The 16,357-nt window shown below is 38.5% G+C and overlaps 1 protein-coding gene across 1 annotated transcript in view; it reads left to right on the top strand.

The window, feature by feature from the left end:
- Positions 1 to 16,357, top strand: part of LOC113416271 (amine oxidase [flavin-containing] A-like) — a 64,074-nt gene that overhangs the window by 25,503 nt on the left and 22,214 nt on the right. Inside the window, exon 4 of the mRNA XM_026674044.2 lies at positions 1,068 to 1,172. Coding sequence (XP_026529829.2) covers positions 1,068 to 1,172 — 105 coding nt within the window. The remainder of the gene's footprint in view (positions 1 to 1,067; positions 1,173 to 16,357) is intronic.

The following is a 16,357-nucleotide window of genomic DNA, read 5'->3' as shown; positions in this document are numbered from 1 at the left end:
GGGTGAACTTTTATGTCAAAAGGATGCTGGAATGGCTGTCATAATGTTTTCCAGTGTGGTACAGACCACTCTTTAAAGGGTTTTAAACACATGAGAGAAGCAGCTCCCAACACTGCCTTTGTTTCAAAGAAGAAGGAAGGAAGGAAGGAAGGAAGGAAGGAAGGAAGGAAGGAAGGAAGGAAGGAAGGAAGGAAGGAAGGAAGGAAGGAAGGAAGGAAGGAAGGAAGGATCCAAAAAGGAAATAGAAGAGAAAAGAGGAAGAATAGAGGAAAAATAGATGGAGATAAAGAGAATTAACTGGAACGTATAGAAAGAAAAAATAGAAAGAAAAATACTGCTTAGGTTTTACAAAATTTACAAAATCTACATCAGAAAAGCACCTTGTCTTATCCAACTGGCTAACCCTCAACAAGAACTCTGTTTTGCTTTTCAGCAATTCTGTCTCAAGCCATTTGTATATTTGTTTACTCCTTTGCTCTTTTCTATTCAACAGCAAGTGTAGGAAGGCTTTGCCCTCCAATTCCCTAGTAATTGTATGGTAGAGGTGATGAACTGCACCATCTATAATGTAAATATATGTCTGATCATATACATCCAACAAAATTAATGCCCTGATTTTTCTGAAGTAATAGTAACATTCAAAGAGCCACACACTTATTTTAATTCCTATAACAACTGCATGAGGGTTCAATGCTCCTTTTTCAATGTATGTATTTCTCTCCAATACAGATAAAAGTAAATTATAATTAAATGAATTACAAGAACAGCAGTAAAAGAAAAATGTGAAGCTAATGTTGAAATTTTACTTTGCGCTTTAGCTTATATTTGTATTTCTCAATCTGGAAAAGAAAGGTAATGAAGAAGTCAAGATCTGCATTTCATTTTTTAGTATCTATATGTTAGATTCATTTCTAGATTTGCATGTACAATGCTACTGAATATATTTCTAATAGACATTTGACTGCAATCACTATAATTACAAAATTATTACATATGGAAACTTAAGACTAATATGAGAAGAAAGAATCAACAATTTGGTTATATCTTGTTAATTTTTTCTGTTTTAGGGATATTCCTATTCTATGTATGATATATTTCCTTCCACGTGGAACCCTTTCATATATTTGGATTACATCAATATCTGGAGAACAATAGATAAACTTGGAAAAGAGGTATGCTGGGAATAATGAATATGTATGCAATAAATAAAAATTTGCATTGTTTCATCAAAGCTTACAAGGAATTTTTTTTGAAAAAGTTTTATTTTTTATTTTTTAGACAAACATAAACAAACACAACATAAAAACATCAAGCCATCTTCCACATATGTACATACAGTGTGTCGGTTGGTTTACAAATTGTTTTGTGCATCCACTTCATAGTCATCACTTACAATTACTTGTATATGTTCTCATATTATCTATCAAATATTCCTAAATACATTGATATCATTATTAATCAAACATTTGACTATACCATTATTCATTCATATTTTGCAAGATAATCCATATTTTAATTGGTTTATTTTATGACAATTCATATTATCATCCCAAATCTATTGTATAATTATATTGTGATTATGATAAAAATAATACATCTTTATATATTCTTTATATTCTAAAAATCTACATATTTCATTACCATGTTTTAGCACATTTTCTCCACTACCTTCGAGCTGATTACACACCTTGTGCACTGAGTCTAACAAGGCCAGCATTTCCTCTTTGGCTCCTGACGTGGGTACCCTTAATCTTACTGGAATGGTCATAGGGCCCTTGTTTGGACTTACCAGTGAGTCATCTTCCGATTCGGATTAATTCTCTTCAGAAGAGGTTGAAGTTCCCAGCTCCTCTCCTTTCGGAGGGGCGATCTCTACAACCTCCTCTGCTTTAAACGCCGCTTCGCGAGGCTTTGCTGGGTTTTTTTCAGGTTTTCTTCCTCCTCCTGGCACCCCCTTTGGTTCTAGCTTGGCATGGCAATCTGCAGCCTGGTGACCTTCCTTTCCACATTGGAAGCAAGCAGTGGTCTTGGGTTTTGCCGCCATTCCTCCCTTTTGAGTTTTTAAGGTTTCTCAAGGGCTGGGTGGGGGAGGACTTGCTCCAACCAACGCCCCCCCCACGTCTGTTTTGGGTCAGATCAATTTCCACCTCTGCTGCCAGCACGTACCACAGCTGCAGCTCGCTGGGGTCTCTTCTGGCGATACAGCTTTGATGTACATCTTCATTCAACCCATCTTTAAAAGCTTCTATCAGGGCTCCCTGGGACCAGCCTCGAATATGACACGCCAGCTTTCTAAATTCCTGGGTGTAGTCAGCCACTGATCTCCGCCCCTGATTTATGGTCTTCATCCTAATTCTGACCTTACGTCCAGCAAGTGGGTCTTCAAACCTGGCCCACAGCACAGTCATGAACAGGTCATAATTCATCAGCTCAGGGGCATTATCATTATGCAAAGTCACCATCCACTTTGCAGCTGTTCCCTCCAGAGCCCTAGTAACACATCTAACTTTGGCTGCTTCTGAGGAAAAATCCCCTCCGTATTCCTCCATATGGCTCCAGACTTGTGCCAGGAAGAATCCTAACTCCTTGGGATCCCCCCCATATTTTACTTCCAACGGAGCCACCTTTGGAGTTTTACGTCTTCTGGCAATTACTCCTCCCGCTGGGGGCCCCTGGGCTGCTGCTGCCTGTTGCGCTAGCCCAGGTTGATTTATGGGGGTGGCTGCTCTGATTCTTCTGGCTGGGGCTGCCTCCCCCTCCTCTTCCTCATACCTTTGATCAGTTTTAGGTTCTCTGATAGCTTCATTTAGAAGATGCATGGCTTGAGTTAGTAAAAAATTCTTTCTTTCCTTCTCTTCCATGCCGACGGGTAGTGGTCACTCCTGGAGGAGGCTTTTCCTCAGGATCCTTCCAACCGAGTCTCAGGGACCATTTGGGTTTTACAGCTGGTTTTTCCCCAAGATTTAGTTCTGCTAACAAGTCGGTTCCCCTGCTTCCTCCAGCAGCAGAGAATCTTGTCCTCCAGTTGCTCCCAGGTCTTCTTGGTCGCTGGCTGGATTTGACATTGTGTTCAGATCCCCTTGGAAGAAAATTTATTATTTCTTCGGGTGGGCTGGTAATGTGGAGATTCAGAATAATGTCAGCTGGTGCTCCATTCAAAATCCAAGAAAGAAATACTTAGACTCTTTTAATCAGAGAAAAGATATCTTTTACTGGAAATCAAGTGGTAGCAACAAAAGAATTCTGAATCTGAGAAAATGGGCGCGTAAATCACATATACAAAGTAATGGCAACGTTCCCACCCCCAATAGTTCAATTGGCTCATCCAATTAAAAGTTGTGTATATCATCATGTGGGCATCTCCAGGTGGTGATTAGGCTTCTGTCCGTTGACCTTGACATAGTTTGATAAAGGGTTGCAGCTGCGCATAGCATAGGATAGAAACCTAAGCAAGAATGTACCCCCCCAGCTTATACAGTTCTGGTTTGTAACACCTCCAGCTCACATCCCATAACTATTCCCCCTCCTCCCCCCCCCCGTTACTTATGACAGCCGAAAGATGCAAAGCAAAGGGAGAAAAATCTTGAAGGCTGACACGCTGCTAGTTTCCTGCTCATTTCAAACAATTCAATATCTTCAGGTTCTTCTAGACCTTAATCCGCTCGTGTAATAACCAGTTGTAATTCCAAGTAAAAATAGTGAAGTAAAAAAGGAAGCAAAGAAAACTTTCTTCAGGTTCTTGTACACCTTAATCCAATCAATTGGTTAAATAGCGGGGGGGGGGAACCCCAAAAGAAGAAGAAAAACATAAACAGAAAAAGGAAAAATTGTTAAGTATTGTGGGTGGCAAAAATAAAAATAAAGTTCTTCAGGTTCTTCAACACCTTAATCCAATTAAAAAGTCTCAGGTACAAAAAGGGAAAAAAAAGGAGCCACAGAAAAAACCAATATAGGAGGTGAATAAAGAAATGGGAAGGGAGAAAAAAAAGAAAAGAAAAGAAACTACTCCCTTAAAAAGAAAAAGAAAAGATTAATACTAAGATTTTGCCTTTAAAATAAGATGCAAAGATAAAAAATAGACTCCAAAAGCAAAAAACAAAAACAAATTCCAAAAGGCCAAAGGTCCAAATATGTATCAAAAATAGTAGACTAATAAGGAAGGGGGTTTGTTAAAGTAGAGAATAGCCCAACTTAAAAAAAGGGAGAAGAAACAAACTGCACCTATTTAATTATCCAAGGCTTTTTGTTAAGTTCCAAACAATTTTATAGCTCTCTTCTCTAGAGTCTTATCATCTTCTTTCAGTAAGTTTCAACACCAGACTCCAGCCACTGATAGAAACCCAGAGAAGCACCTGCAATAACACTCTCCCGTGCTCTTCCCTCTATCTTATCAAACAGGCTCAAAGTCCTTGAAAAAAAAGCCTCAGTTCTTTCTCAGCCTTGTCTGGTCGAAAAGGAAGAAAAAGGAAACAATATTTCTAAGCCTCTAGATGTCAGTGTTACAAATTTTCCTCTACTTTCACTTTCCCCCACCTTTTCCAAACAAAATGTAATAAAAAATTAATTAAAAATGAAGAAAAGACTTAGAAGAAAAAAAGGCTAAAAGGGAATCTCTAGCTTAGAATATTATAAAGACAAAAAAAGAAAAAATACAAAAAAGAAAAAGTAAGGTAAAAAAGAAAACCAGTCCAGTTTCCAAGTAAAAAATCATACATTAAGAGTCTAGCAATAAAAAAAGAAATATTAATTTTGACTTCCTGTTTAAAATCACTGCTTAATCACTCCTGTCTTAGATTTTACAAATTCTTTCTTTTCCTTAGGGTGTTTTTTCAAATCTTAAAATAAAGGAAAACTCTCACCAAACCAGCACACTTGCTCTTTACATTCTCTTCTGTTTCGGAGCTGTCCCAACTTCAGCAGCTTTAATGGCTGCCTCTTTGCTGCTGGCAAAAAAGAGCTTCTCCTGGATCTACCAAGGACTTTGCAGTATCCCTGGGATTGACAGAATGCGCTCTTTACATTCATAGTCTCTTCGGGACGTTTTAGATCTGTTTGGATCGTCCATAAGCAAAAATATCGGCAGCGCACGCCATATCATCGTGATGCCAGCTCCGCCCTCCCACACAAGGAAATTTTTTATATCACTGACAAAAAGTATTCAAGAAGCAGAAATATTTTTACCTGCCTTTAATGCAAATATTGAAATCTCCAATTTTATAGTGAAAGGGTTTTGTTTAACATTACAATGTCCCATGCAGTTTTATCGAGGAAAACATATTGGAGACTCACATTAGTCCTTCCTTCCCTGTATTTTTTAAATAGGAAGATTATTAGATTATTATACAGGTGGTCATCATTCAGTAACCACAATTGGGACCAGCAACTCCATCACTAAGCAAATTGGTTACTAAGTGGGAAATTACATGATCCTGATTATGCTTCCCTTTACCCCATCCCCTGTCCCTTTGAAATGCTCAACTCTGGAACTGGGGTAGCTAGCTCAAAACTGACAAGACTAATCAGTTTCATACCTTCCAGTTTGGCTCCTCACCATTCCCCCACCCTTTGGAATGCTCATCCTGGAACTGGGATAATTAACAAGAATGGAGTTAATGTTTGTATTTACAATCATTGGATTGGAGGTAAAGTATTAACTAGAAGTCAGCACAAGTTTGTTAAAAACAGATCATACCAAACTAATCTTATTTCATTCTTTGACAAAGTGACTAAATTAATAGACCAACGAAATGCTGTAGATATAATATGCTTTCAACAAAGTGGACCACAACTTACTTCTTGATAAGCTAGAAAAATGTGGAATAGATAGCATCATCACCAGATGGATTAGCAACTGGCTGACAAACCATACTCAACGAGTAGTCCTTAATGGTATATGTCTACATGGAGGGAAGTAAACAGTGGGGTACCACAAAGCTCCATCTTAGGCCCAGTACTCTTCAATATCTGCATAAATGGCTTAAATGAGGGAGTAGAACTCATCAAATTTGCAGATGGTACTGAGCTGGCAGGAACAGCCAACACTCTAGATTGGGTGTTGGCAACCTGTGGCTCCAGAGTGGAGACTTGCTCCATATAGCTCTGAGCAGGAGCGAATTGCCCCTGTATTTGCCCTCTGAGCAGGAGTGCAGTGCCCCTGTATTTGCCTCCTCTTCTGGCCCTTGTTAGTACTGCGTGTACTTCAGTCACTTGGGGAGACAAGCAACTGGCACTCTGCCCTGAGATAGTGGCCCACCACCGCCTCCATGGCCTGCTCGCTGCTTTTGCAGCAGCTTGTGCAGCACGCTTAAATTTAGCGCACTTCACAATGGGGGAGACGGTGTCCTCTCCTCCTCCTGGAGCCCATTACAATGTGGAGCATCAGCTGCAGCTGGGCCGGGCAAGTGTCTCTGGGCGGAAAGAAAGTTGTGCATCTCTCAGAGTGACCGAGGTATGTGCAGCACCAACAAGGGTCAGAAGAAGAGGCAAGTACAGGGGTGCTTCGCTCCCATTCTGGAATATAGAGTGAGTCTCCATCCACCGCCATTGCCATTACCTTCTCAGGCCAGGCGAGGAGTGACTGGGAAGGGAGGGCAAGAGGTGGGACCAGCCAGTGGTGGGTTCAGCCAACAGGGAGCCACAGCAGGGGGATGAAAGAGCTTCATTTATCTGGGAACCTGAAATGACTCTTGATTTAAATCATATGGTAAAAATCAATCAAAGAAGAAGAAAGAATATCAGTTAAAAAAAACAACAACCCTCGCCTGTCTTTGGAAATGGTTCAAGAGGGAATACACACACACACACACACACACACACACACACACACACACGAGAGAAAGAGAGAGAGAAAGACAGAGAGAGAGACAGATATGAGAGAGACGAAGAAAGAAAAAAGAAAGAGAGAGACAGAGAGGAGAGAGACAGAGAGGGAGAAAGAGAGAGAGAAAGAGATGAGAGATGAGAGAGAAAGAGAGGGAGAAAGAGAGAGAGGAGAGGGAGAGAGAGGAGAGAGAGAGAGAGGAGAGAAAGAGATAGAGAGATGAGAGAGAGAGAGAGAGAGACCTGTTTCCCAGAGAAAAGAAAATACAGGGAGCCCCAAAACCTGGGTAGGTGTGTCTGGGGGAGGTCATGTGACTGGGTGGGAATGAGTTACATTGAGTTAGCCATGCCTACCCAGGTTTTGTGGCTCCTGGTGTTTTCTTTTCTATGGGAAACAGGTCCAAATGGCTCTTTGAGTTTTTAAGGTTGCAGACCCCTACCCTAGATGATAGGCTCAAGATCCACATGGATCTTGGTGACTTGAACACTGGATGCTATCTAACAAAATGAAATTCCTCATAGAGAAGATAAAGTCTTATACTTAGGCAAGAAAAACCAAAAAGTACACATGCAGATTAGGTGAAACCAGGCTTAATATCAGTAACTGTGAGAGGGATCTTAGAACTTTAGTGGACAATCAATGAAATATGAGCTAGCAGTGTGCGGCAACAGCCAAAAAAGCCAATGCAATCTCAAATTGCATTAACAGGGGCATTGATTAAGATCATGTGAGGTATTATAAAGCCAGTGGTGGGATTCAGCCAGTTCACCTGAACCATTAGTTAACTGCTTGTGCAGTTCAGAAAACTGGCTGAAAATAAAGTCAGAGTGGTTTTTTTTTTCTTATCTCTCCCTTCAGTTAATAGCTCCAGGTAGGTTAGCCAAGAACCACTTAACAAGCTATTTAGCTGCAGCTGGCATGCAGCCAACACATACCTTGAATAAAGTCAATAAACAACAGAAACTGACAGGATTAGGGCAGGGAAACACTCAGGAAACTCATCAATCGCCGATCTAGGGATGGTATTTGTTAAGCCTGGATTCCCCAACGGGTGTTAAGGAAAACAAACTAAACAGAACGTGCAGCGAAGTCAGATAGGAAGACAGGTAAATGTGTGAGATAAGTTTTCTAGTTAACACGCAGTAAAAATACAGATACGCTTGTGCTATCAAAAATATAGTTTATTCCATTTAAGAATTATAGCATAGTCAAATAAACGGTCCATTAGTCATATATCAATTTCAGTCAAGTCTTGTCAGGGATACTCTATTTGCAAAGTCCGTGTTGAATAGCCAATGTCAGTTCACTTACAATAAATCCAATCTTTATCTTCTCTCCGTTGAGAAAATAAACACTCCTTCTTTGGCAAGAACACAGTCATCAATCCATCAAGTAATTAGGGATCAGTAGGTCAGAGAGAGAGAGCTGAAATGGCCTCGCTTCTTATATAGTGCTTTTACAACCACACCCTTAATTACATTCTTGCAGTTAAAGTTACACACACTTTAACTAACAAACCATGATACCATATTTATTATTTTTACCCAAACCAGTTAGGGTAAACAATGTTATCCCTAACATTCTCCCCTTTTGGGTAATAATAATAATATTACAATAATATAACCATTTACACCTTTAAATCATAATTGTCACAACTCTCTTTAAATTTTACAACACCTTGTGCTTTTGTAAACTGGTCTGCAATGTTTTCTTCCGTCATGCAGTACTCTAGTTTAATTAGACCATTTTTAACAGATTCTCTAACATTTAAGTATCTTAAATCAGTATGCTTTGATCTAGTCTTTACAGCAATATTAGTAGTTAACTGTATAGCTGCCTGGTTGTCCTCGTACACAATAATGGAATCTTTAACAGTTATACCCATGTCTAATAATAACTGTTTGTACAGAATTAAGTCAGTGCATAGTAATGACAGACACGAAAATTCTGCTTCCATCGTTGACAAGCTAATATGCTGTTGTCTGATTGACCTCCACCCTATTAGTGTCTTACCAAATAATATAGCCATCCCAGATGTTGATTTTCTAGTGTTTATGTCAGTTGCAAAACTTGCATCTGCATAGGCACTAAGATTCAAATCACCTTTTGGCTCTAGATACAATGCATGGTGCATTGTTCCTTTAAGATATCTTAAAATTCTCTTTAATGCTTGCCAATGACATTGATGTGGATCATTATTATATCGTGCCAGCTGATTAATACTATAAGCTATATCTGGCCTTGACCAATTGCTTATATATGATAAGCTACCAATCAAAGATTGATATATGGTCTTATCAAATTTGGGACTTTGAGCATCCATTTTGCAAATTTCCTGACTCATTGGAGTCTTTGCAGGCTTACAAAGTTCCATTTTATACAATTTAATTAATTGGCAAATTTTATCCTCTTGAGATATCTTAAATCCTTTTGTGGTTTTATTAATTGTCAATCCTAGATACTTTTTAATTTCACCTAAATGCTTTAATTTTATCCTTTTGGCTAATAATGAAATAATCTCAGTAGCTTCATTATTGGTCTTAGTAATCAAAGCAATATCATCTGTAAATAATAACAATAATGACACCGTTTCATTATTTTCTCTTTTAAACATACATGGATCTGCTAAACCAGATTTAAACCCTATATTGTTTAATTCTTTCACAATATATTGGTTCCATTCATAGCCAGATTGTTTCAATCCATATAAACTCTTCTTGAGTTTCCAACAATCATTGCTATTTACTTTATTATCATTTATACCAACCGGTTTTTTCAAATATATTGTATGCTGCAATGGTGCATGTAGATATGCAGTTTCTACGTCTAAATGGTTAACTATATAATTCTTCTTAGCTGCCCACACTAAAGCTGCTCTTAAAGTTGTAGCCTTAAGATTTGGTGCAAATACCTCATCATAATCATATACATTTTGGTTAAATCCTTGTGCTACTCATCTAGCCTTATAAGTTACTTTCCCATTATTTCCAGTCTTTACTTTAAATATCCATTTGCACCCAATGGATTTTTCTCCTGGAGGTAATTTGGTTTCTTCATAAACCTTCATTTCCTTTAATGAATTTAACTCTTTTTCCATTGCTTTTAGCCAATTCTCCTGATCCTTAGCAGGATACATCTTAAGTTCATCTATGCTAGTAGGAACTTTATTTACTTGGCAAACAATACTCGCCTGATATCTATCAGGAGGTCTGGTTATACGCGTTGTGCGTCTAGGTATAACAGGACTTACGGGTGGACTTTCCTTTATTTCCTGTTCTTGACTATCTATCTCTTCTTGATCAATTATTTCCTCTTGATCTGATTCTATTTGCTCTTCATGGACTTCTTCTTTAATTGGACTTTTCTTATAACTAGTCTTTTCTTTCTGCCTCTTATAGGGTTCTATAATAACATCATTATCTGAATCTTTCTCTAATCTATTCCATCCTATATGTTCTAGGAATTGTGCACTAGCACTGCAGTATACTCTAGATGTACCTGGTTCCCAGAATCTATAAGATCTATGGTTTGCTTGATATCCAACAAAAATTAATCTTTTAGCTCTATGTTGGCCTTTGTGCCTGAGTTGTGTAGGGATATGCACCCATGCTGGTGCACCAAATGTGTGAATATAACTCAAATCAGGTTTCCTACCATGCCACAGAGTGAATGGTAATTCACCTGTTGAATTAACAACATTGTTTAATATGTGATTACCACACATTATAGCTTCTCCCCACAAATTGTCAGGTAATCCAGAATCAGATAACATTGTTCTTCCCATTGATTGCAGTGTTTGGCCTCTTCTCTCTATAAATGCATTATGTTGAGGCCTATATGGTGCAGACTTTTTATGTTGAATACCTGCCATTCTAAGTCTACTCTGGAATTTATTATTTGTAAATTCCGCACCATTATCTGTTATAAGAGTTACTAATTTCTTTTTAGTTTTCCTCTCTGCAAATTTTAACCAATTAAAGAAATTTGTATACGTTTCAGTTTTTCTCTTCATTAGAAAACAGAAACCATACCTAGAATAGTGGTCCATTATGCTTAAAATGTATCTAGCACCACCAACACTTGGCTTTTTAGGACCTATTATATCGGCAAATACTACCTCTAAAGGCTCTTTGGTAGTAAATCCATCAACTCTATTTGCCGGTATAACTTTGCTTTTGTTTTGATTACAAGCAGAACATTGCAAATACTTATTACAAGGTTTCAAACTTATTCCTTTAGATAGTTGAACAGTTCTCTTAATCATTTTAAAATTTAAATGACCTAACCTTCGGTGTAACAAGTGAATACATTCATTATGAGGTTTCTTATTTTCATAAACTGTTAGCCACCTCTAAACCATTATCATTTAACACATATAAGTCACCTCTTAAAGATGCAGTAATTTTCTTACTTTCTTTTTCAATTAAACAAGTATCTCCCTTAAAGGTAATTATGTATCCTAATCTAACCAACATTCTAACTGAAAGCAAATTAAATTTAAGTTGAGGTACATATAACATTTTTATGTTCTCATTTATACAAGAACAATGAGCAATACCTTCACCTTTTGCTTTAATTTTCCAGCCGTTTGCCAATGAGATATGCTGTGAACTCATGGACATTTTTACAAATTTTTTGTTATCATTTGTAATACAGTGGGATGCACCACTGTCAACCACCCATAAATTATTTTTTACAACTTCATTACTATACATTGCTAACTCATAATTCTTATTTCTTCTTTGTTGGCTTACAGCATTCTGGCTTGCTTTCTGGTGCTTTGGTTTCTTACAAAATCTTGCAAAATGTCCTCTCCCTCCACAATTAAAACACTTTTTAATTGCGAATGCAGTAGGAGATTCATTATTTTCCTTTTGAGGTTGCTCCCTCCTTAACTGATCTCTTTCAAGCCTTCTTCTGGCCTCTTCAATCAATCTGCCAGTGATATCAGTTAAATTTAGGCTTTCTTTAGGCAGTATTTCAAGGGAAGTTAAGTAGTCATCAAAACTTTCGTCTAATGAAGATAGAATTATGTAGACCTGGTGTAGCTCAGAGAAAATTAACTCCTTCTCATGAAGTTCTTGAAAAATGCTTTTCAGAGTATTCAAATGACTCAGCATATCACCATTCTTTTGGAGATACATGCGGAAAAGCTTCCGTGTTAGATTTATGTGAGCACCAACGTTATCTCGAACATAAATCCTCCTCAGTTTTTGCCAACACCCAACTGCTGTTTGCTCTCCACGTATATGAACAAGTTGCTGATCAGTTAATGACAGTCCTATGATGCAAAGTGCTTGTTCATTTTTCTGTTTAAATTCTTCTATCTTTTTACTATCTTCCTCATCTTCAGAATCCCATTCTTCTACGTTTGGTGGGTTTTCAATTATGTTCCATAGACCTTCTCTTCGTAGAAGTAGACTACATTTCATAGACCATGAAACATAGTTTGTTCCATCCAGTTTGGATATAAGGGACAAACTTTGTAGACTGTCTTGTGCCATATTTCACTATATGGATATAAAACTATAATTGATAAAACACAGCTGTCTGTTTACTGTAACGTGTAACAACACAAAATCTCACTTTTTACATAAACCTGTTTTTATCCTAGTTAAACTGACTTTGCAGTCTCTCTGGGCCCATAACCAGTGTTAAGCCTGGATTCCCCAACGGGTGTTAAGGAAAACAAACTAAACAGAACGTGCAGCGAAGTCAGATAGGAAGACAGGTAAATGTGTGAGATAAGTTTTCTAGTTAACACGCAGTAAAAAATACAGATACGCTTGTGCTATCAAAAATATAGTTTATTCCATTTAAGAATTATAGCATAGTCAAATAAACGGTCCATTAGTCATATATCAATTTCAGTCAAGTCTTGTCGGGGATACTCTATTTGCAAAGTCCGTGTCGAATAGCCAATGTCAGTTCACTTACAATAAATCCAATCTTTATCTTCTCTCCGTTGAGAAAATAAACACTCCTTCTTCGGCAAGAACGCAGTCATCAATCCATCAAGTAATTAGGGATCAGTAGGTCAGAGAGAGAGAGCTGAAATGGCCTCGCTTCTTATATAGTGCTTTTACAACCACACCCTTAATTACATTCTTGCAGTTAAAGTTACACACACTTTAACTAACAAACCATGATACCATATTTATTATTTTTACCCAAACCAGTTAGGGTAAACAATGTTATCCCTAACAGTATTAACCTATTCCCTTCAAGAAGAAGGACAATATTACAAACGTTTTCATTATAAAGGGTATTAAATAACACTTCTGTGATCAGCTGATACTCTCTGGACTTCCCCAAAAACCTTTTATTGATGCTGCAGTGTTGGCTACTTCTTGTTTCTTTCTGGGGGGAAAAGATACAGGAGGGGACAATGATGCAGCTTGATCATACAGGCTCTGAATTCAATGCATGTGTTGTCCAGCCAGCTGTATTGGTTCTGCTGTGAAGCACCCAATTTAGAACATAGAGAACATAGAATAATAGAGTTGGAAGGGTTAATGGCTTTTGGCAGCACACCCAAGCTTTCAATTAGCCTGAACTGTTGCTCTTAGTTTTCCTGTCAGCTAGTGCTTTTGCTTTGGGTGTTTTGACTTTTTTTAAAAAAAAGGGGGTGGTGGCTGTTTTAAGTTTTCTGCATTGTTTTAGTGTTTCCTGGCACTGTCCTTTTGGGGTGTACTTCCCTCACTTTTTTGAAAGCCTCTAGTGATGAAACACCCACAACTTCAGAAGGCAAGCTATTCCATTGGTTGATTGGTCCCACCCTTAAGAAATTTCACCTTAGTCCTAGATTGCTTCTCTCTGTGATTAGTTTCCATCCATTGTTTCTTGTCATGCCTTATAGTGTTTTGGAAAATAGATGGACCTCCTCATTTTTGTAGGAGCCCCTCAAATATTAGAACAGTGCTATTTTATTGTGTTATTTTATTGTGAGTCGGGGAGATGTTTGGCAAAATTGATTAAATGGAAAAAAGGACATGCTTGAATTTGCTTTTTAAATCCTGTTAGCACTTCTCTGGATAAAGAGTGAAAGATCATTAAAAAGTATCTACCAGTATTGTAGAGCTGGGGCAATTTTTGCACTGTCAGTTTGAAACAATCTCTAAATTTCCAATGGAAAGAGCACATAAAAGAGTCATGGATGACATTGCTATCTTTTTGTAGTTGACTAGGTTGTACCAGTTTGATGAAAGGTGGATGTCTCAGCTCTCTTCCCCCTGAGATCCTCTGCTTTTTGCACCCTGGTGCCTCCACCTTTCTGTCTTAATGTAGCTGCTTAGTGATTTCTGCTTCCTTTGCCTGTCAGTCACATGGATGTGTTTACCTGATGTTTTCCCACATAACCCTGGCATGTGAGACAGGTAAGAATTTAACAGGCTATTCCATCATTGAAGAATAAACCAAAAAGTAGAGAAAAATAAAGTGGATACAAATGAAATAAATGTAAGGCAGTCAGCACCCCTTTTCCTTTAGAAGGACAATTTCACAAATGATTAGTTATTTTGTTAGATGTTTATTCTGTCTTTATTACTTTATAAAGCTGGAGAACCTATCTAATATTCTTTCCTCCACATCCACAATCTAAGAAATGGTTTGGGCTGGGAAAGAGTGACTTGGTTACTCAGCCATTTTTTCAAGCCTAAAATGGTACTAGAACTCAGAGTCTCTTGGTTTCTAGGCCAGCACCTTAATCACTACTTTGTTTAAAAAGGGGGAAGGAATATCAAAATAACTTGTAGGAATTGCATGCAAAAACAGGATTGGATGAAACAAACTTGTAAAGTTGCAAACATCACAGATAACATTTCAGAATAATCTCCCATAAAATGATGCAAAAGACAAGAGAGGTTGTAGAAAATTACAATCTGAGATGGACCTGTTAGTAGGAAAGGAGACTAGAATGAGCAATAATATTTTGCAAGATATTTGTTATTTATTTGCATAAGGCGAGCATTCTTTTTATTTGAAAACTACTTGCTACAGCTGGTCATTAGAGCAGAGAATTGGTTGTTAAATTATTTGAATCCCACCACCGTATAAAGCCTTAGTAAGACCACACCTAGAATACTGCATCCAGTTACAGTTTTGGACACCACACTATAAAAGAGATATTGAGACTCTAGAAAGAGTGCAGAGAAGAGCAACAAAGATGATTAGGGGATTGAAGGCTAAAACATATGAAGAATGGTTGCAAGAACTGGGCATGGGTAGTTTAGTGAAGGACCAGGGGTGATATGATAGCAATGTTCCATTATTTGAGGGACTGTTACAGAGAGGAGGCGGGGTGTCAACCTATTTTCCAAAGCACCCAAAGGCCAGACAAGGAACAATGGATGGAAACTGATCAAGAACAGATTCAACCTAGAAATAAGGAGAAATTTACTGACAGTGACAACAATCAACCAACGGAACAAATTCCTTTCAGAAATTGTGGGTACTTCATTACTGGAAGCTTTCAAGAAGAGACTGGACTGCCACTTGTCAGAAATGATATAGGGCTGTGATGCCGAACCAATGGCATGCATGCTGGAAGTGGCACGCAGAGCCATCTCTCCGGGCATGCCAGCCATTGCCCATTGCTCTTTTCGGTTCCGGCGCATGTATACATGCCGGCCAGCTGATCTTCGCACACGCAGGAGCACCAGAAACTGGAAGAGCAGCTCCCCGGCACACATGTGCACACCATGAAGTTAAACCTCCAGTTTCCGGCATGCGTTTGCACACTGGCCAGCTGGTCTTCGTGCATGCATGCGCACCAGAAACTAGAAAACCAGGTGCATGCCAGGGACTTGCTCTTCCAGTTTCTGGCACTCCCACGCACGTGTGCTAGGGAATGCTCTTCCAGTTTCTGGCGCTCCCTCGCACCCACGCTCCCGTTTCAGCACTTGGTGCCAAAAAGGTTTGCCAACACTAGTATAGGGTCTCCTGTTGAGCAGGGGATTGAACTAGAAGATGACTTACAAGGTCCCTTCCAACTCTATTATTTTGTAAAGGGAGGGATTTCAAGAGAATAAGCAGGCATTGAAAGCAATGTTCTGGGGCCAACAGCCATAAGCACAGGATGTAAACAGCCTGGAGTAATTGCTTTCAATGTATGTTTCCCATTGTGTGTCTGCTGACTCTCTTGTAATCCCCTCCTGCACCCTGCAAGAGAGGGAGGGAGGAGAAAAACAGGCAAGGCACAGAAAAACTGACTATGATGGTAATCACATGGCTGAGAGATGCTGCTTCATAGATATGGGCATGTGAAGTTATTTTTTCAATACCATTCAACTTCTAATGGTCACTGACTAAGGCTGACCAAGTAAGCAAGGACCATCAGCTATAATTGATTTTTGTAATCGACACTAAAATATATTTTGTATTAAATATAGATGCTGTTCTCCTGAATGTGTAGCCTTGTAATATGTCCCATAACATTTATCTTCATTGAACTTATCAATTATTTGTATTGATCACAGCAAGATCCTTGGCTGGGTATAAATTTACCAATTAAGTGGATTTTTAGCTTCAGAGAGCATG

This window comes from Notechis scutatus, chromosome 5 (assembly GCF_049901735.1).
Source record: "Notechis scutatus isolate UNSWTSFEM ecotype Mainland chromosome 5, rNotScu1.2, whole genome shotgun sequence".
Taxonomy (NCBI): domain Eukaryota; kingdom Metazoa; phylum Chordata; class Lepidosauria; order Squamata; family Elapidae; genus Notechis; species Notechis scutatus.
This window is presented reverse-complemented; position numbering and strand designations above follow the sequence as displayed.